The 20,270-nt window shown below is 43.2% G+C and overlaps 1 protein-coding gene across 4 annotated transcripts in view; it reads right to left on the bottom strand.

Moving 5' to 3' along the window:
• The window catches only part of LOC119163984 (uncharacterized), a 55,261-nt gene that overhangs the window by 21,767 nt on the left and 13,224 nt on the right, over positions 1–20,270 (bottom strand). For all 4 annotated transcript variants that reach the window (XR_012885449.1, XR_012885450.1, XR_012885451.1 and 1 more), the window contains exons 5-11: positions 15,299–15,438; positions 12,302–12,358; positions 11,887–12,000; positions 8,295–8,491; positions 6,053–6,637; positions 3,391–3,541; positions 1,286–1,509 (exon numbers count right to left, since the gene is read on the bottom strand). Coding sequence is in view for 1 of the 4 variants with exons in the window: in XM_037416077.2 (XP_037271974.2) it covers positions 1,286–1,509; positions 3,391–3,541; positions 6,053–6,637; positions 8,295–8,491; positions 11,887–12,000; positions 12,302–12,358; positions 15,299–15,438 (1,468 nt within the window). In the remaining 3 variants the exon portion in view is untranslated. The remainder of the gene's footprint in view (positions 1–1,285; positions 1,510–3,390; positions 3,542–6,052; positions 6,638–8,294; positions 8,492–11,886; positions 12,001–12,301; positions 12,359–15,298; positions 15,439–20,270) is intronic.

Below are 20,270 nucleotides of genomic sequence, written 5' to 3'. Positions count from 1 at the left end.
TGTTGTACCAATCTCCTATGCCCAGAGACAGCTCTAAGCAAGTGTGAAGCTCAGGATTTGCTGATAAGGCATTTTAATTTGGTACCAAAGTGAGTTATACCATGGCGCACCTACCAACATCAACACTAGCTTGACATCAGGCTACAGAACTAATTCAGAAGAGTGTATTGGTAATATTTCATAATTAAACGTAAGGTAGAAGACACAGAAAAGGAGAGCACAAACACTGTGCTAACTATCAACAGAATTTATTTGAAGAACGTACCCACACATATATAAAAAACTAAACATGTGATGGCTGAATAAAAACATGCAAAAAAGACGAGGGGGGGGGGGGGGGTCTAAGGTAATCACTAAGGTAATCTAACTTGATAGGGTTCAACACTATTGGCGGCCTTGCGACACTAGCATCTCTGCCCCAAAACTAATTCTGGCGGCTTTATGCAGAAGTCTGGCTAGATGTAACCGAAAATTCCAAAACAGCCGTTTGTGCATCCCCTACGAAGAAATGGTGTGCAGTAACCGAAACTAGTTTTTAAAACATACTCCAATTAATTTTTCCCTGTGCACTCATGCTTAGCGGTACAGCCGCACTCAATTAGAGTTGCAACAAGCTGTCTGTACTCAAAATGCACCAACACAGTAATGTGGCACCTACAAAGAAAAAAATCTGAGAATTAAGCTGTCTCATTTAGCGGTACTTTTGAAACCAATTTAATGCTTGTCAGTGCCATTGTTCAGGCTTGGAATCAATTTAACCATACTCATATTGTGCGGACTGTACATTTTCTTCGCTTTTGAGATGGCTACAGTGCTCAGCTGCAGACTCGAAAGCTCCGGGTTCGATTCCCTGCTGCAATGGTCACATTTCGATGGAGGCCAAATGCTTGGGGCTCGCATACTTTTTTTTTCCATGCCACATTAAAAATACTACGGTATGTGAAAGAAATTTGTACAACCCTCCAATTTGGCAGACCTCATAATCAGATAAAAATTTGGGTACAAAAACTATAAATTTTATTATTATTTAGGATTCCTTAGATGCTGAGATGCTCCATCTTTACGAGTTGAGAAATAAGTTTGTCGAACATGATGACTCAGAGCTGGCTGAACTTCGAGGTGAATTGCATGTCTGGTTTAGCGTTTCCTTCTGGCTCATCAAGCTTTGTTTATTAATGCAGGAATTCAAAAATAGAAGAATGCCCTACATGATACACTTGAACTTTTTTTTCCTCCTCTTTAGTGATCCCCTGAAATCGAGTCAAACGAGATTAATAACTCTCACCTGCTCACCAATGTGGTCACAGTAGGGGCAGATGCAGCGTGGGTGCAGCGTTCGGTAGTGGGTAACGAGCACGTCGCGAGACAAACAGACAAAGGGGCAGCGACGACATCGCACGATAGCGTCCGAGTGCGAACTCAGCAGGTGCTCTTGCAGGTGCTGCGCGTAGCTTGCCTGAAACTCGCACGCTGGACACTGCAACTGTTGCTGCTCCTCCGCAGACTCACCTACATGAAAACAAGTCATTGCATCAACTTTTTGAACAGCTCTATTTCTGTTCATAACTTGACAGTAAGGCTGAGCTGGCAGTGGTTAGTTCGTGCCCCATAATTCGTAGGTTTCAGAGCGCACAGAACCAGGACAACAAAGCACTGTACCTTTTTTCATCTTTGTTTTGTGCGCTGTGAAAACACAATCATTTGACAAGGTACGGACATGTAACCATTTCTTTATTCACCAGCCTGTGTAATCCATAAATCCAGTTATTCATCACTGAGGTGCGATTTCTGTGTCAGGAGGAGCCTTGAAAAATAGAAAAAAAAAGAAAGAAGCAGGGTTGTTCTAGAACAAGTTCAAGAAGAACTTGTTCTTGGGTGAGTTGGTGCCTGTGTTTGCTGAACATGTTACCCCTGGCACAATGCTTGAATCATGACGAAAAAACTGAGGAAAGACAGAGGAGCACCACCAACCAACAGTTTATCAATGGTTAAATCTGGAAAACGAAGTAAACTTCCAAGCGGGTGTGGTGGCATGAAAGCATGATGCCAGACACGTCATCACGGACACTGTCCATTAAACAAACATAATTCAGATCTATATACACTCAAACCTCATTACAACAAAGTGACATATGTCGTAGAATCTCCGTTATATTAAAAAATTTGTTATTAACTAATATCTATAACACTGTATCTACCACAAAACTATTCTTCATTTACTTCTTATAACTGATAATTCATTATATCCATGTTAGTGGTATTAACCTTTGAGTGCAGCACAACTAATGTATCGCTGGCACAGGTGCACCCTTTCCTTCTAATGCAAAATACGTCTAATAAGTACTCTCAGAAAACAGATCTGTTAAATCGAACTAAAGTGGGACAACTGCCTCTGATATGATTACAGTTTCATACTTGTATTCTGCAGCACTGTTTGTCTCTCAGCAACTCCATTAAATGAAACCTTTATTTTTCCAGTCGCCTCAGGTTCTGTTTAATAAGAGTCTAATGTAGTCCCCCCACCCTTCGGTCTCTTCTTTTGCCAACAATCTGCACTTGCGTGAAATCAAGCACATGATGTGTGCCAAAAGATTTGCCCTTTTACCAATACTGCTGGCATGTTTCCCAAGGTGATGAAATATACTGTTCAGTTTTTCAATTATCTGAAACATTCTAGAAGTTTTTGAAGTAAGAAAAAAGTAAGCGCTATTAGATGCAAATTTTATGCAAACTCTCTTCATGGAAGGGACAGCAATGTCTGCAGGCATAGCTGACATTTTTTCTTAGGCTGTAACTGAGCCTGTATATACTATAGTGCATAGTGAATTCTTAGCCAACCTAAAGAGTACTGAATTATGTACATCTTTAACGTAAACCGTTTAATAGCATTTAGCTAAGCAAATAACATGTGCTCAGCCGATATCAAAAATTAGAGACCATGACAACTGATGTCGCACCAAGAGAAGAGAAATTGAGGAGCCTGCTGGGGTGATGTTAGCATCTTGGCCAATTAATGGTTGCCTCGCTGGGCGCTCTTCCAGTAATGTTACCATTTCTGCCAATTGCAGTACCAAGAACGTATATGCTGCAAGCTCATCACGACGCATCCACCACCCATTCTCAAACAAATATTTTACGCTAAGGTTTGTGTATCTATGTGCTATCAGAAACAAGGCTTATGAGGCGGTCAAAAATATTGCTCCACTTGCACTTTCAGGAGTGGTGGTTTTGCATTCCTCATCCTTAAGTACAGATTTCTTACTACCCCCTATAGCAGTGAAAAGATGAAATTCAAGTTACTTGAATTTCATCTTTCAAGTTACTAGACAAAGATGTTATTTGAACAATGATCAATAAAGTTTCTGTCAGCGGGCTACATGGTGTACATACCCATCTTTGGAAGCAGCAGATTGACAAGCCTCTCGGACACAGGGATCACTGTAGCATCGTCAGTGTTTGCATGGACAGCGACCAGCTTGTCATGCAGTGGAATCACCATCGCATCATCAGAGCTGTTCGGGAGGATGGACTCCTCGACAGGCTGCGTTATGACATAGTAACTGCGAATGTAGCCCGTACGTGAGATTTTCCACCTTTTAATTTGTATGACTAAAGTGAAGCCCTTTCAAGGTGTATTCACACAATGAATGTGACGAAAGGTGTTAATTGTCAACCACTCTACTGTAGCACAAATCCCCAAGAAAATCCATAAAGACTTCCCATGTCCACATTTTTCACATTATTATCAGCTAAAACGTCTTCTACCAGAATTTTCTTTTCTAATCCATGTTGTACTCTTCCCGAAGGTCGGCAAAAACTGGGACTCGCCCAGACTTGCCCAAGAAATATATATTACGCTTTGGACTCGCTCAAACTTGCCAAAATTTTTCTAAACCGGGCTCACACTCATCCAAGTATCCCTCACCTGGACTCACAGCTCAATCTGAGTCCAAGTGAGTCGACTCGTGCATCTGTTAGCATAGAATTGGCTTGTTCAACAATGGTGGCAATGCTCTTGTACACCAATACCTCACAAAATCGATGCTTTTTGATATGGTAAGTTGGAATATGAGTTTTCAGTGGTGTGGTTGAAAACAAGCGAGGACATTAGTCTCGAAAGAGGTGACACTGTAAGAGACATTTATCAGGAATTTCCTCGGAAGTATTGATGGCAGGGATTTTCATGGCATTTTCCTACGTAATTCACGCCTCTTATCAATAAATATTGAAGAGTTAGGGTACGCAAGAGTAGATGTGAGTATAAACTTTATTATCAGGTAAGGCTGATACCAGTGCTGAAGATGAGTAGATAGCACTACAGTCGAACCCCGCTACAACGAAACTGACGGGGTGCGGAAATAATTTTATTGAAGCGAAAATTTCGTTGTGGTGAAATCGAAAAAATATAGCTCATCTGAGCTAGCAAAACAAAGGAACGTTTATTCTCAAAATTCAGAAAATGTCCGCTGCTTCCTATTCTTTCCCATCAGCGTCATGACGCCATTCTCACCCATGCGTAGCGAGGCCATGGGGAAAAGCACGCTGAAGCAGCACCCCAAACCGCCTTCAAGAACGAACCAAACAAGTGCTTTAACACGTTAACACCAGCAGCTGTCTGCTGCCAAAAGTATCTGACAACGCCGAGATGGAGGCAGGTTATTGTCGAGCGGCAACTTTTGCATTATTCTGTGTCCTTTTTATCATCCATCACTCGCGGCTAGCTGGTTTTGTTGATAATGCGAACAAACAGTCGCTCTGATTAGTTACCACACTGGCCAAGTGCGAACATATTGATAAGCATCGGAATTGGAAAAGGCATCGTTCCGCGGTTGCTCCAGCAGCTGCGTGAAGAAAATCATTAACTTAGCGACTGAGCTTTAGCTTAGGATCATTTGCGACTTAAAAGCAAGCCAGTGGCAAAAGCAGGGCCAGGGCAGTCTTATTGTCATTGCTATCGAGCAATGGCGGCACCCATGCTTGCTGAACAGTGGCGATTTCTGGTGGTGCCAACACGCATTTTAGACTTCGTTGACACATTTTCAGGCTCTAAGAATGCATCGAAATGTTAGGGATTGGGTTTACTGCATAGCAAAAAGAGTCTGAGCCTGGAATCGCATCGTAAAATTTTGTTGAAGCAGGACAATCGAAGAAAAAGTGTTTGTTGCGGCGACAATATTTATGCATTGACTCCTATGAACTGCTGACGGGGAATCGTGCATTTTTCATTGTAGCGGAAATTTCGTCGAACCGGCATTCGTTGTACCGGAGTTCAACTGTATAGAGGCAAAGAAAGTGCAACTCACTCAGGCTCTCTCAAGAAAATTATTTCACGCTTTGGACTTAGACCAAAAAAAAAAGAATTCTTGAGTTGAACTCACTTGGACTTTTTCAAACTTTCACTCACCAAAATATCCACCCCCCCTGGACTCAGACTCACGGCTCGATCTGAGTCTTAGTGAGTCAAACCATGAGCGAGTGCACCGACCTGTGAAGTCTCTTTCCAGCCCTTAATTTTCTACTAATCATTTTTTATTCGACTGCAAGTCACGTAGTTTCCAACTTCTTACTTTTCTTTGTTACCCCACAACACTCTGCCCCATGTGTTAGCACTTCCACTGTACTACTAAGTTAGCACTCGGTAGGATAAAGTTGAAGGGACCTTAGTCATGCAATAAATTTACACTGTACTTATGGGATGCTAAACAGATGTCTCAAAAAAAAAACATGTTTTTGCAACACTTGCATTTGCAGTGGCCACAGGGTTCCATCACACCCCTCTCCTTCTATTTCACAGGGGCCACTGCCCAAAAATTGCCATCAGAATGGCGCTTACTGCGTCACTCCTTCCTAGAATGTTCACAAGGAAAATGAAAAGCTTCCCACAACTTCCCTTTTACTTGCTTATTATCACACATAAGTGATTAAGTATTTCAAGCATGGCCACATATTAAAGTGAAAATCGGATTACAATCAGCAACACTACCAAACATAGAGCTAAAGACTTCTTAACAAGATCAGTAACAATTCCCAAACAGGTTGCTAACACACCAACCTGTACAGAGGCAAGTTCATGTCCTCCCAAGAGTGGCCCCGCAGTGGGCCCTCCGAGCACCTGCGCCACAGCATCTTCCAGACTCTGGGCAATCACTGCAGCCACGCTACGAGTGGCCACACCATCACTGGAGCCATCGTCGGCAGGAGTCTCTGTCAGTTGACCTTTCGTTACACCCACAGTCAATTCATTGGCTAAACTTTCTTCCGACACATTGTTCGGAGTGTTCGTCAGACCTTCTGTCAAAACATCCACAAGACAGTCTTTTGTAGCCTCTGTGGGAACACCTGCTGGTGCGTCTGTTGAAGCGTTTGTTGCAGGGTCTGACGGAGCATCTGTTGGATAAGCTGTGATGGGAGTTACCAGACTCTCTCCGATCGTTTCTGCTTGAGGCGGAGGTGGTGGTGGTGTCAGCGGCCTCTTTCGAGGTCGCCCTGGTCGGCGCTTTGCTGCTGGTGCTGGCAGTTGTGGTTGTGGTGGTGGCTGCAGTTGTGGCTCGTCTGAGACAGCATTTTGCAGTGCCACCAGGACGGGAGATGTGGCTGCTTCTTCAGCTGTCAGTACCCCTTCCGAAACGGCCTGTTGCTGCAAGTCGCACGACACCAGTAGCTGCCATAAATGCAGGCTTTGACACCATTTGGAATTACTCGTACTATAATAAATAACCACTCTTGTCATTCAATTGAAGTGACTACAACAAAAATAATTAAAAGGATAACTTAAAAAAACTTATCGCAGCCAAAGCCACAAAGAAATATGTACGAATTTCTCAGAAATAAAAAATTCCATATGATGCTTTCGTTTCTGGTTTTTAGTTAAAGCTTCAATTTTTTTTTTTTCCTTCAACTAGAAACTTTCATTTCCGAGAAATCCATAGTATTTTCTGGGGCTTTTAGCTGTAATCAGGAGGTAGTCCATTCTCTGTTGCATAACCCTTCCGCCATTTTGCAGATATCGGTAGAACTCAATTGCAACTAAGAAAAACTCGCAATATTCATTACATATCTATTCTGGCCCAACAAAGCTGCTTTTCGAATCACTTTGACAAAATCTACTTGAAAAGCGAGATATTAGGGAGCTTTAGAATAGCGCAACGCGAGCTCTTGCGGTGCGGTCGCTGCGCATGCGTTGTAGTGCGAGCCGTCGTTTGCGTTCGCGGCCCGCCAGCAGAAAATCCGAAATAGTGTGCAACGATCGTGGCCCACGAAGTGCTGTATGTAGCTTCCATGCATTAGGGTTTGCGGTTGGGGCAAAAGTCCCTAGACTTTTCTCTAGGGTGAGCAAACACTATTCTAAAACTCATATGATGCCCACAACTAAAAGCAATGCCCGCAACGCCTGCGAACGTTATTCTAAACGTCCCTTTTGAAATATTGTCTACATTTCTTTAAAACACCCCTCACACCTAACTTGGAAACTCGAGATGCATGCGTTGTTTGAGAGTCCTGCATAAGGGGGTTTCTGCTTGCTTATTAGTGATGAGCTTTGTCTATTAGATCTTATAATTTGGTTCTAAAGTAAGGGATAGTGCTCATTTGAATTATCAGCACCAATCAACATCTTTTCTGGTTTAACGTATAGAGAGTAAGGCGAGTATTGTCGACTTCAGAGAACATTTTCTATACACCTAATGGTACCAGGCGAGGACTGTTGTTCATCACTGCTCTCGATCTGTTATCGTGCTGCTCTCAAGGTGGTTTTGGCTGCTTACGACAGAAATGCTTTTCTTTTTCTGAGGGGAACATAAAGCACTGACATCACTTCATTGTGAATTACCTGTGGGTCTCTCGATTTGAAAACAGTGCATTCAACATCACTGAAGCTTGAGCACATGTAGCCTCAGGTGCTCCCCAATTATGGGGCGCTAGTTTCTTATACTAGGCGGTCATTCCGAAATTACCGGAAATCATACTGAATCAATACTGCTAACACTAATTATAGGGTGTAATCCAGCATTTACAATTTCAGGATTACTAGATGCAAAGCTACAAATTACTGTTAAAAAAAATGTCGCAAGCAATACTTCGGTGGTCAGGGGTCCTTTAACTCCGCTTAATTCTCTCTGCACAGCGAAACCAGCTTTTTCGGTGGGTTGCAGGCAATAAAAATACGTCTATTAGTTCATTTAAGGTGCTTAAGTTTGTGTCAAAGATAACTTGAAAACTGTAATATTTGTTCATATATTCGAAACAGTCTACTAATATTTACGTGAGCCTAGTTTTCATTAAGCTTTGCAGCTTACCGCTGCTGCTGCGTTGAGGCTGTTGGCGATGTTCTGTGCCACTTGGTGCAAGTCCATGCCTTCCGGAATGCTAGCAGCCGGTATTTGCATCACGAGTGTCTGACCATCAGCCATCTGCACCAGGAACGCTTGCATAGGGTTACTCCGAGCTGTCCCTTCCCTTTTTCGCAGACGAGGCCGGCGACGTACATTCGATCCTGCACAATGCGAATTCCGAGAGTAATTATGACTCACATCATAAGTATAGATCTGGTTCGGTGAAGAAAAATGACACATTAGAAATACTTGCAGGAATACAAGCCAACTTGACAAAGTACAATAAACCCAAACCAGAAGAACAGCACATAAAAAAAAAACACCATACTAATTATGGGGAACAAATATTGTAGTTCATGCTACCAGCATTACAAAATGCAATTAGTAAAGAACAGCTCATTAACATCGTACAAGAGAGAGAGAGAAACAGGTTTATTTACAGAAAGGCAGAGGTCGGCCTGAACGATAGCATGATCTAGACTGCTACTCAACACCAACATCGTACTACGAAGTTCATTTAATAAACCAGAGAGAGCATTTTATGACATGTAATTATTATCATTACTCGTTTAATTGTTCTTTCATTAAAAATGGTATACTGCTTCCAAGTTTATCAAGAAAACTTGAAGGATGCTCGAGCTTCGCCTCCAAGGGTAGACTGTGATAGCGTTATTGAAGCCTATTCATGTTGTCTTCTCATAACCATGCCACAAGGAAAGGAATGTCTGCATGCCTGTGAACAAGCTATCCAAGCTTGCCTACTGCAAGCACAGTTTCAAAGTGCCCGCTACACGCCCTTCTGCGCAGCTTCACACGTTTTTGATGGTGTTGCTGATAATTGTTACGCCCGTGTTCTTAATACTTGGTGAGCTTTTAAACAACGTCCTCATTGTGCAATTAAGATGTTTTGACACCTAGTGCTGTTTGATGCTTTTGTCATTGTGATATTACTTGTATTAATAACATGAAAGAGCATTCATACCATTTTTTTTTCCAGGGCAATTCTGAGCACAGGCATGGCTCTGAGGTAGAAAATCTGCTTGCCACATAGAAGTTCTAGGTTGAATTCACACTCAAATCGAAGATCTTTTAATTATTTATTTATTTACTAGCATCTATCTGAAATTTTCACAAACGAGCAACACTGATTTTTTCCACTAGCAACCATCGACACCGCTGCTGGAATTTCTGAAAAACAACCTCTTTGATGCTATCACACTAAAATATTTTTGTTGTGCAAGTGGCTTACATGTGGCAGCTGCAAGCATGCTTTGTTTCTGTGCACAAGTCATGTACAATGCACTGTGTATCTGCTTTCTTTTTTTTTTTTTTTTGCAACCACTGTTGTGCTAACATGTGTGTACGGTGGCCAGGACACTTTCAAGTTGCCATTTTGTAGACGGGAAGCATCTTATGCCGGGCGCTTGTGTCCCTTGTCCTGCGATGTTTACTTCACCTTGCCCTCTCTCCTAATGTCTCTCCCCCTCTCTTGCCTTGCAACGCCAACGCAGGCCACGTCTGCTAGCGAGTTTCTTGATTGACAAAACCAACTCCTCGCGCTGCACAACCGTTCACTGGCCGCCCCATATACAGGCACTGGATATTGAGCTCCAAGGTAGTCCCAGTGGTAGATTTCTCTTGTGTGTTACTGAACAATAAAAACTCGCACCATGAGCATTATCTAAAAGTGGACTGCAGGTCTCTGTGTCCAATCGGAGTCTTCCGTCTCTCATTGCCTATTAGCAGCAATTGGCTGGTTCAAGTAAGATAACTGCGTGCTTTGCACTTCCCCAGGTTTCTTTCCTATGTAACACTGTGATGAGCACCAGCGTCAACACCACCGCCAGTGTAAACATTAGCATCCGCTGCTTCGCATCCCCACATGGTTCCCTTTAGTGGGAAATGGCATAATTTTATTCTGCAGGTCTCTCACAACATTGCTTTTACTGTTGCAAATAAAGTCAATTCAGTTTGATTCAATTCAATGCCATTTATTATGCATTGCCTTCTCTAGAGTGGAACCTTGCACAGGTCAGTAAGCTTAGCTAACTGGCTTGCCTCAAGATTTTGAAATTGCTTGGCTAAAAAAAAATATAGAATGCCTAGAAATGTTGAAAAAAGAATAAAACTGTATCATTGATCAATTAAATTAAACACTTTTGCAAGCTTGGTCTATGGCAGTTGCCCCAAAGGGGAATTACACTATGAAATCACACCTATATTACTAAGTACTTCAGAGAGAAATATTTAACAAGTTAATCCATCAAGCATTCTTAAAATTTTGGTAGTTGTCTTGTATATGCTGGCTGGCAACATTATTCTGTATTCGTTCTAGACTCTTTGCCCCAAACTAAAATGATGAAATACTAGTCAGGAGTTAATAACTCCAATGTGACAATTGTAAATAGGCTCTATGAATCATGCTAACTAAAACAAAATTCTATTAGGACAATTAAAATGAAAAAAGGAAACTGAAGTATTATTGTATTAGTAAATTACAATTTCTCAATTTACAAGCCCCACACTTACCTTAGGACAGTGGTTCTCAAATGGGGGTCTGCAGATTCACTAGGGTTTGCGAAGCTATTTCTATGATCCGCAAAAACCCTCACTTTTCTTTAAGAGCGACTGTGCCACGTATTGATGAACTCTCTAAAATGAAGCGATGTGGCAAATTTATTGATGTTTTCGGTAGCAATAAAAGGCCCCTGTTTCACGCTCCAGTTGTGTTAATGTACCTACTTACCCCCCTCCCTCCCCTCCCCTGCAAGGGGTCCCCCATCGCTTCCACCTGTCCACAAAAGTTCCCCGACACATATATAGCTGAGAATCTCGCCTGGCATGCGAGAAAGTGAGCAAAAATGAAAAAAAAAAAAGGCAACTGGCAATGCCACCCTGAAGTTTTCACACTAGCTTGCAGTGACGTCATAAATTTCGATGGCCTCTTCCATGACGTACATAATTGTTTGTCACCAAATATGATTTACATTGTGTTCTGAAGGACACAAGGTCTTAACAATGCAAGTTTCAAAAGATTTCACTGAATTAATGTGACTAAAATATGCGAAAAAAAAAAACAATAAAATTCACAATGTCACTATGATGTACATGTGCTGAAGTTTCAGCATGAAATTCAGAGATGAAGCTTTGACCTTCAATATACTATCAGTGTGAAAATATTTTTCAGAGTCCTAAAAAAAATAATTCACCTGTCTAACCTCATTTAATGTTTTACATCAGTGTGGAAGAAATATATTTAACAATTGAGTTTTAATCAATAAATAAAGTTTTAATCAATAAATAAAGTTTTAATCAATCATTGGCAGGCATGGCACAGTATGTGTCTGTGTGGTCGGAGCACCGCCGACTACAATTGTGGTTGCAACTTGGAAACAGGGTACCAGCAAATACAAGGAAACAAGTACACAAGAAGGCGTTACACATGTACAAACGGTAGAATTTCAACAGCAACTTGCCATGTAGCAAAGTTTGATGTGCGTCGATTTCAATGTTTTCCGACACAAGGCAAAGCCCAATTATAGGGCGATTCACTCACGCCTCCAAAAAGGGTCCTCCTCGTGATAATTTTTAGGTGGCCGACCACGCCTCCGAGGCTCTGGATCAGGCTCGGTATCTTGCTCGCTTTCACTGCCTTCGCTCAAGTGGTAGTCTGCAACAGCATGGACATCACCGTAAAGCAAGCATGTCTTTGCGCTTGTGTCTGTTTAATCCTTCATCTCAAGTGCTCGTCTTTTAAGCAGTGCGCAATAAGGTAACAATGAATAGCTACCAACTGGCCCAAGCAAGTAAATCATTTATATAGGTATAGCGAACTAGCCCGGCAACACGCCTTAGCAGATTTCAAGCAAGTACCATTATATGTCACCTCAATCATGTTCAATCAAGAGTAGTAGTGTTCAAGAGTAGTCATGTTCAATCAAGAGTAGCCTAACACACGCCTAGGTGCTTACCCTTCATGGTGCGTGCCACCTTTCGCCGCCGCCGACTCCTACGCACAAGGGCACCATCTGAAATGAGGGTACACTAGGCTTACCCTTCTGTGCCACACCTTGACAATTTTAGCTGTGCTAAATATACAGCTAAGCGGACAGTGACGAACACAAAAGTGTTGTCTTGATATCTTCCATTCATGTTTGCATGCACACCTACCTTTTTTAATGATAAGCCATGCATCGAGCGACTGTGGAGGATTCAGTGCTATGTAAAAATATGAGTTGAGTCGATACGAAGTCAAAACACCGAAAAGGGTGCAGTGTAAAGCTCCATAGCCTGCAAGTGTTCACAAATGCGAAACCCTTACTGAAATACAAAAATACGCATAACCACACAAGGAAGAACTCGAGATAGAAGTGAGTTACTCACAAATAACTACATTCTGAGAAAACCAGTGATGTATACAGTCATTGTAAACATACACAAAGCCTCACTTTGTTCATCAGAATACACTGGAATAAAGAACGACAGAACCGTTCCTATTCCAGAAAATATTGAAAAAAATGAAACTCGCCGCCCCACAAACCTCCAGATGTGGTGTTATGAATTTTTTTCTTATGTTTAACGTAATGCACGGCTGTGATCTCTCTCTCTTTCTTCATTACTTTATTAGGAACAATCACTGAAATGCTCCCATTAGACAGGGCTAAAGGCAAACATTGTCTGACTGGGCCATGCCACCTATACCGTGCAGAAAGACATTTACGAAAATAAAAGCGTTCATGAAAATCAAACACTACACTTGTTCACATAGATAAGATGTACAATTCATCAAAATTAAATACAATAACCGAAAAAAGACAAAATATCTATGTTATACAGTTTGACTGGTATTGAGCACTAAAGAAAGTAGAAGAAAAAGTATAACAAAAAATGCACATATAACCCTCGAACAAAAAATATTGATGAAAGGCAGTGATAGCGCTTACGAGCCACATGCGAAAATGAGAGAGAGAGAGAAATAAAACAAAACATAACATTGATGCGGAATCATAGGCTTTACTGATTCATTTAGTCCTCCCACAATAATAATTCTCTTATTTTTTTTAAATGCTTGCTTTCTAATTTCGAAATTGAGGAGATCTGTGGTTAACATAGTTACCATAGGATCTCACATGCTTTGGTGACTGCACTCTTGCCAAGAAGAAAAACACTTGAAGAAATTGTAATTGTACAGAAAGTTTGTTTTTTATCTAAAATTTATGGCTTGTTTGGATGATCTAAACCACACCGGAGCCGAGCAGGCTATTATATGCATGTATCATACACCACACCAATCATCGTGGCAGCAAGTGCGTTGGGTAGCTGAATGCAGACAAGGAAGGCAAGCAAACCAGGCTTGTACGAATATTCAAGCACTGCCAATATTTGGACGAATATCACAATGCTCAAACTCACTTTGATTCAAATTTAAATTAGGTGTGTATTAACCTGCATCTACCGTATTTACTCGCGTAATCCTCGCACTCGCATAATTCTTGCACCCCCCACATCGCCCAACAAAAATACGATTTCTTTCTTTCCTCAAGTAATTATTACACCCCCGAAAACTACCACAATAATGTTGTCTGCTCATTCTAGCCACTGATGATGATAGCGTGCGCCATCTGGAGCCATCTCTTAAGCATCAAATGTGCTATTATTGGACGGATATTCAATCCAATCTAAGCCAAGCCAAAGTGGCAAGTGCGCGTTGCAGCGTGTTTTGTATGTTCTGTCGGTAATCTTGTCACGTTATCGGGCGATACTAAAGCTAAACGGCTGCTTTCAAGCTGAAAGTGATAGATCATGCACTAAACAACAGCAACAGGGCCGCCGGTAGACCCTTCGGAGTCTACGAGTTTTGTGTTCGCTACTGGTGACGGACTGAAAGCCACCAAGATGCTTTGGGCCTGCCGTGTGCCTAGAACTGGGATTGATGGTAAACTTTATTTCTTCAAAAGGAAACTGCAGATGAGCCATTAGCCCAATACTGACATCCTACGCTTACCTTTTAAGGGCTCCTGTTGAGTGACGAACGCTACCGCTATGCCCGCAACACCCACAAGATTTGCGCATGGTATTCTAATTCTCCACTATTTGCTTGCACTTTTTGAGTTTCAAATAAATCTTGCCTTGGATTGAGCCTGTGCTTTTATTGTTGAGGTAAGTTCTAATTAGTACTTCTTAAAGCTTGCTGTTAGTTTCTGGTGTGAAAATCCCGATTTGTGACAACTTCGTTTTCTTTTTCGCTCTGTACATTTTCGTGGGAAGTTTTCCCCGCATAATTTTTGCACCCCCCAACTTTGCATCAGTTTTCCACCAAAAAAAGTGTGGAGATTATGCGAATAAATACGGTAACTTCCCTGTAAATGTGGTTTTGCTGCAGTGAGAATATGCTATATCCTGAAACAACCTATCGAAAAAAAATTCGCACTGCAGCGAAGCCTCATTCCAAGGTTAAATGAACATGTTAAGCTCACATTGATTCGTAATATTTAAGTATAAAAGCTTGTTGTACCAGCTTATATGCTCCGAGTATCATGAGCTTTAAAACGTAACATATTTTGCAGGTAATCATTAGCAATCTACCGAGAGTCAAGTCCTCCTACCATTTAAAGTTACTTCCGCTTCCCTCTGACCCAAAAAGCATAAAATTCGGACTTTCCTTTTATTCATTATAAAAAATATTAATCAGGTTAGCTGGGACAAATATGATCATTTTTCTTTATAATACGTGATGTATAGCATTCAAATTCGATTCAAAATTATTTGAACAAATTACAATTCGCTTCGAACTTAAGGTTTACTATTCGCACAGCCTAAAAAACACACAGGACGAGCACTGACTTGCTAGCCTTCTTTGTCCATGTCTATAGGCACTACTTAAAGGATGACATTGTGGCAACTACCCAAACTTTCAATCCATTAATGTGGACAACAGCAACACGTGGAAACCAGTGTGTGAGACAGACCTTCTGTGAAAATCTCCACCATGCCTTTGTCACCATCGTCTTCTTCTTCGTCTTCTTCCACAGCAGCAGGCTCAGTCACAGAGGCTTCCTCCGCAGATGCAGCTGGTGGAGCTTCCTCGGTAGGTGGAGGCACCACCTTCCTGGAAGAGGGGAAAGCATATTCATAAAAAAAAATTATTTACTTTATTGTGAGCAATCAGTCTGCATAGGGTAGAGGCGGGGTCATTTTCACGTTAAAATAATTGATCAAGGATGTGGGCCCCGCCACAGTGATCTAGTGGCTAAGGTACTCGGCTGCTGACCCGCAGGTCGCGGAATCAAATCTCGGCTGTGGCGGCTGCATTTCCGATGGAGGCGGAAATGTTGTAGGCCCATGTACTCAGATTTGGGTGCACGTTAAAGAACCCCAGGTGGTCGAAATTTCCGAAGCCCTCCACTACGGCGTCTCTCATAATCATATAGTGGTTTTGGGACGTTAAACCCCACAAATCAATCAATCAATGATCAAGGATGTGGGGTCTCGAACTTGGCGAACGAGCGCCACGCCACCCTCTTGGAGTAAAAGGACCCAGTAGACACGGTTGGTACAAACCAAACGATACACACATTTATTTAACTACTTTTTGAACGACGATATTGCCGCGACAGGTTGGCCACGTTCAAGTAGCCCGCCGCAATCATCGTGGCACGAGCTCAAGCAAGACTTGAGTGGCATCTACGCTATCTATCGCCTGATAATTGTAACCCGAAATGCAGCTTTTGGGCGAGACACATACGCCACGCAGCGCAAACAACTTTTCAGGGGTGTCAGCACCCTTACATTTTTTTAACCTTAATTCAAACCATATTCAGCAAAAACGAAAAAATCAGCTACACCAGCTCTAACAAAAAAAATCACAACACATGTCTCTACATAATGACCGCGCACTACGACACCGCCGCCGCTTGACACTGCTGCACTGTCCGGCTCGGCTTCACCTCAGTACCGGTCCCGCAACAGCAACGTTGCCGTTGGCGCGACGAACCGTCACTAGCACCGACACATCTTTTGGTTGCGACCAGCAGTCACGAGGGCGCCGGATTGCAGGCAGTTGTGCAGGTTTCAGGTATCTGTATCGCCCGACCTCACGACCACATTCCTGGCCAGCGGCGCTGACGATGTGCAGAAGACAGCCAGCCGTGGATTACAACACTCCCCCTGCTTACATTCCAAAAGACTCGACAGAAACAATAGAGCAGGGAACTAGGGAAGGGAGCTTCAGGCTTTTCGCCCACGTCGTATGATGGTCAGTACTGCTAGCTAATACATCGGCGGTGGCCGAGACGCCCATCAAAATAAAAACAAAAATCACTTTTCATAACTCGTGTATTGAAAGATAAAAAGTGAGGGAAAACAGAGTTCAACAACTCGACGCCACGATCTACCTAGTTGTGCCATGTGCGACAGGCGGCTGCGCAGAGCCTTAGGCCTAACGAGTCGCTTGACAACAACCGGCATCCACGAGGAGACATCCACTCTGTAAGGTAGCCCTATCGCTCGCCGCACACAGCAGCTTACAGAGCGATCGGCGTCCACCGCTCGAACGGTGTTACGACACCCCTGCGTCGAGCCGCAATACAAGACAGCAACGACGCCCGGCTCTCTGGGCCCAAAGAGATAAAAGAAGCTACTTACAGAAAATCGGACCACCCACGAAGCTTCCGTACTCGCTCGCTTCAGGCCTAGCCTACAATTCACGTGCTCTAGGCCTTGCTCACACCAGGATGCAAGCCGCATTGCTCTCGTCCCTACTGAACAATTTTCTTGAAAACTAACAACAAAAAAAAAACTCAATCTGCAGACCAGTTCAAACATTCAAACACGTCACAAATACCGATCTCCTCGCTCTCAACAAAGCCCACCACTGACGCTAGCAAAGAAGTCCCCCTAGGCCTACTTTACCCGGGCTCTAACAAAAGCTTGCTCCGAACAGCGAAAACTGTCATCCGATACTCCAAAAGCCCCACGTTGGGAAGCCAGTGTGGGGTCTCAAACTTGGCGAGCGAGCGCCACGCTCTTGGAGTGAAAGGACACAGTTGACGCAGTTGGTACAAACCAAAGAACAACACACATTTATTTACCTAATTTCAGAATGACGATATCGTCCCCCAAGTGATACATCAATCGTTATCAACACGCCATCATACAAACAACATAACAGAATAACACGACAAACACACAATAACATGACAAACACAATAACACACCCAAGGCGGTGTCACAAATGCTTGACTTACCACGAGGGCCCCCGGCGCGCAGGCCGCGGTATCACGCGCCGAGGACCCACGCTAGAGACAACCGTTCGTGGCAACTGCCACGCACCGAAGAGCCTTGCTCATCTCTCACCCGCCCCCAAAGCGGGCTTTCCACCAGGCGCTACCACTGTAACAAACCTGATGTTGATAGCGGTGCTCAGCGCGAACACGCCATCTGTCGCCCGGTGATTGTAACCCGAAATGCGGCTTTGGGCGAGACACGTGCGCCATGCAGCGCAAACAACTTTACAAAGGGTGTCAGCACCCTTACAAAGGCTATTACAGGATTCCATTTTTGGGTCCTTACGGTTTTTTATTTACATGAACGATTTACCTAACTGCGTTACTGATTCTAAATGTATTCTTCACGCTGACGATACTAATACACGCCACCTATGACAAACTGTCTGTAAATGTGTCAAATCACTACAATGTTACTTCAAGGCATAAGATATTCTTTTACAATAAGAATAATGAGATAATTCTTGAATATATTAGTGTTACAGCAGCTCATCGTAATTAAGTTTCATTTAAATATCTCTTTACCTTGAAGTCATGGATGTTTGCTTTTGGCATAAACAGAATCAAATCTCAAGCTTTTAATATACAGGTAAACCTGGATATAACAAAATTGATGAACTCCCAGAAAAATTCCCTATAAAAAGGATTTTGTTATATGCAGGTTCCGTATGAAAATTTAAAAAATAAGCGCGAAATTAAACAAAAGGGGAAATGAAGGCAGAGCTAACCCAAAACACTCATTTTACAGTAAAAAACTGTGTTATTATTGCGATAGCAATTATATGGATGCTCTCAACGTATTTATGCCGTCGCCGTCATGTTCCGTAACAAGTCCAAATTGATAACATGCCCCCGCGCATCGCAACTTTCGCAAGCAGGTAAAAGTGCGCGAGTGCTGCTGAAGCAGAGATCAAATGAGTCGGCCCATCCCTATCGCCTGAAGAGTGCATAAGATAACATCTCTCGCATGTTAGAACTGCCGTCAAATGTTCAAACAGAAAGTAAACCACCCGTCTTGAACGAGCATGAAACAACGCGGGGAGGGGCGAGGGGAGTTGCTGGAGTAGTAATTAGCTTGGATTTTAAAGGCGGTCGTGATCGCTGGCACACTTGCTATTTCGGGGAGTATCAGTGCGGTTTCAACACGAAGGGACTGTGTGAAAAGAGCACTTCTCCCTGGAGCAGCCGTATTTGCTCACACCAGCATTTTGTAGGAGTTCTGCGACATTGGATCCAGAAAGTTGGCTGCAAGCCTTACTTCTCATAGCATTACAATTTTAGGGGCGAAGCTTCTTATAGGGGCACCCGTTTGTCCTTCGTAGCCATAGTAGTAGTGTGTAACAAGTATTACATTTTGACCTCCAAGGTGGTGCCGGTGAGAGATTTCTTTTGTGCGTTGTTGAACAATAAAAGATAGTGCTCAATGTACATGCCAATGGCTGCTAAGAAAGAATAAGAGACAGGAGAATTCGGCTTTTAGTTAACGCGCACGCTGCGAATTTTTTATTGTTCAACTACGCACAGAAGACAAGAAAGGGTTGCTACGTTATACTCGCTGGGCGTAACCTTCTAGGTTCTAGAAAGGTTTAGCGAGCGTTGGGCCGCAGTGCCATGAATACAGTGAACTAGTATATACCATGAACTCGAGGTGGTTAAAGGTGGGAAGTAGACACTAAGCGCAAGCCGTAAGAAAGTGTGTGTGTGCCTCTTCTCGTTCAGTCCTTGGAATGTCTGCTGCATGGCGGTGCTTCTATATGAAGAATAAATGATGAAAAGATGCGAGGTGGTGGTACCTGGAGTGTTGAATAGGTGGACGGATGGACACACAGACAGATGCATGGACGGACGCACGGATGGCTGCACGGATGGATAGACGCATGAACGGACGCAGGAGCGGATGCATGGATGGATGCACAGATGGATGCACAGGAGCAGGGATGGACGCACAGATGAACGTGCGGATGCACGAACAGACGCACGCATGGACGGGTGGACGGACGCACAGGCGGCCACACAGACGCACGCATGGATGGACGGAAGCAAGAGTGAATGGACGGACGGATGCTTCGCCCCACTATCCATCATTCACTCCGTATGCTGCCATTTTTTTTGCTATCGCGTTCATTGCACTCAAAGCGTCGTTGCGTTGCCAGAACTAATCGACTAATCGCGAAGGCTACCAGCCTGCAAAGTCCCGGCAAAAAACGAAAGCGCGTGACGAGTCAACCTTCGAATATCTGTCGTCACCGTGGTCTCGGAGAGTTTCTATCAACGCCTAATCTAACATGCCCTCGGGGTTGACGACACGGTTGTCCGAAATTAACAAAAGTCACAGTTTCGCCGCAAGGGCGAAGCAATGACAACAACTTGGAATTAACGCTGAAAAAGGCAAGCAGATCGAAACGTGCAGCGCGCTGCTCGTGCACAAATGATGTATGAAAAGAACACAAACAGGATAAGAGCGAACTAACAACGTTTACCGCTCGACACTTAAGGCCCTGTTTAAACAAAAACGAGGCATGAAACGTAATCACAGGTACAGATGTGAGTGCGAACTAACAAGTGCCCCAGTTGTTACTTCACCGTGTTTGAAAAGCACACTATTTTTGCAAACGGCGCCTGTCCTGCGAGCGAAGTGATCTTTGTGCGCCCGGCA

The sequence above is a fragment of the Rhipicephalus microplus genome, chromosome 8 (assembly GCF_043290135.1).
Source record: "Rhipicephalus microplus isolate Deutch F79 chromosome 8, USDA_Rmic, whole genome shotgun sequence".
NCBI classification, from domain to species: Eukaryota; Metazoa; Arthropoda; class Arachnida; order Ixodida; family Ixodidae; genus Rhipicephalus; species Rhipicephalus microplus.
The sequence above is the reverse complement of the archived record's forward strand: the minus strand, read 5'-3'. Positions and strand labels throughout refer to the sequence as shown.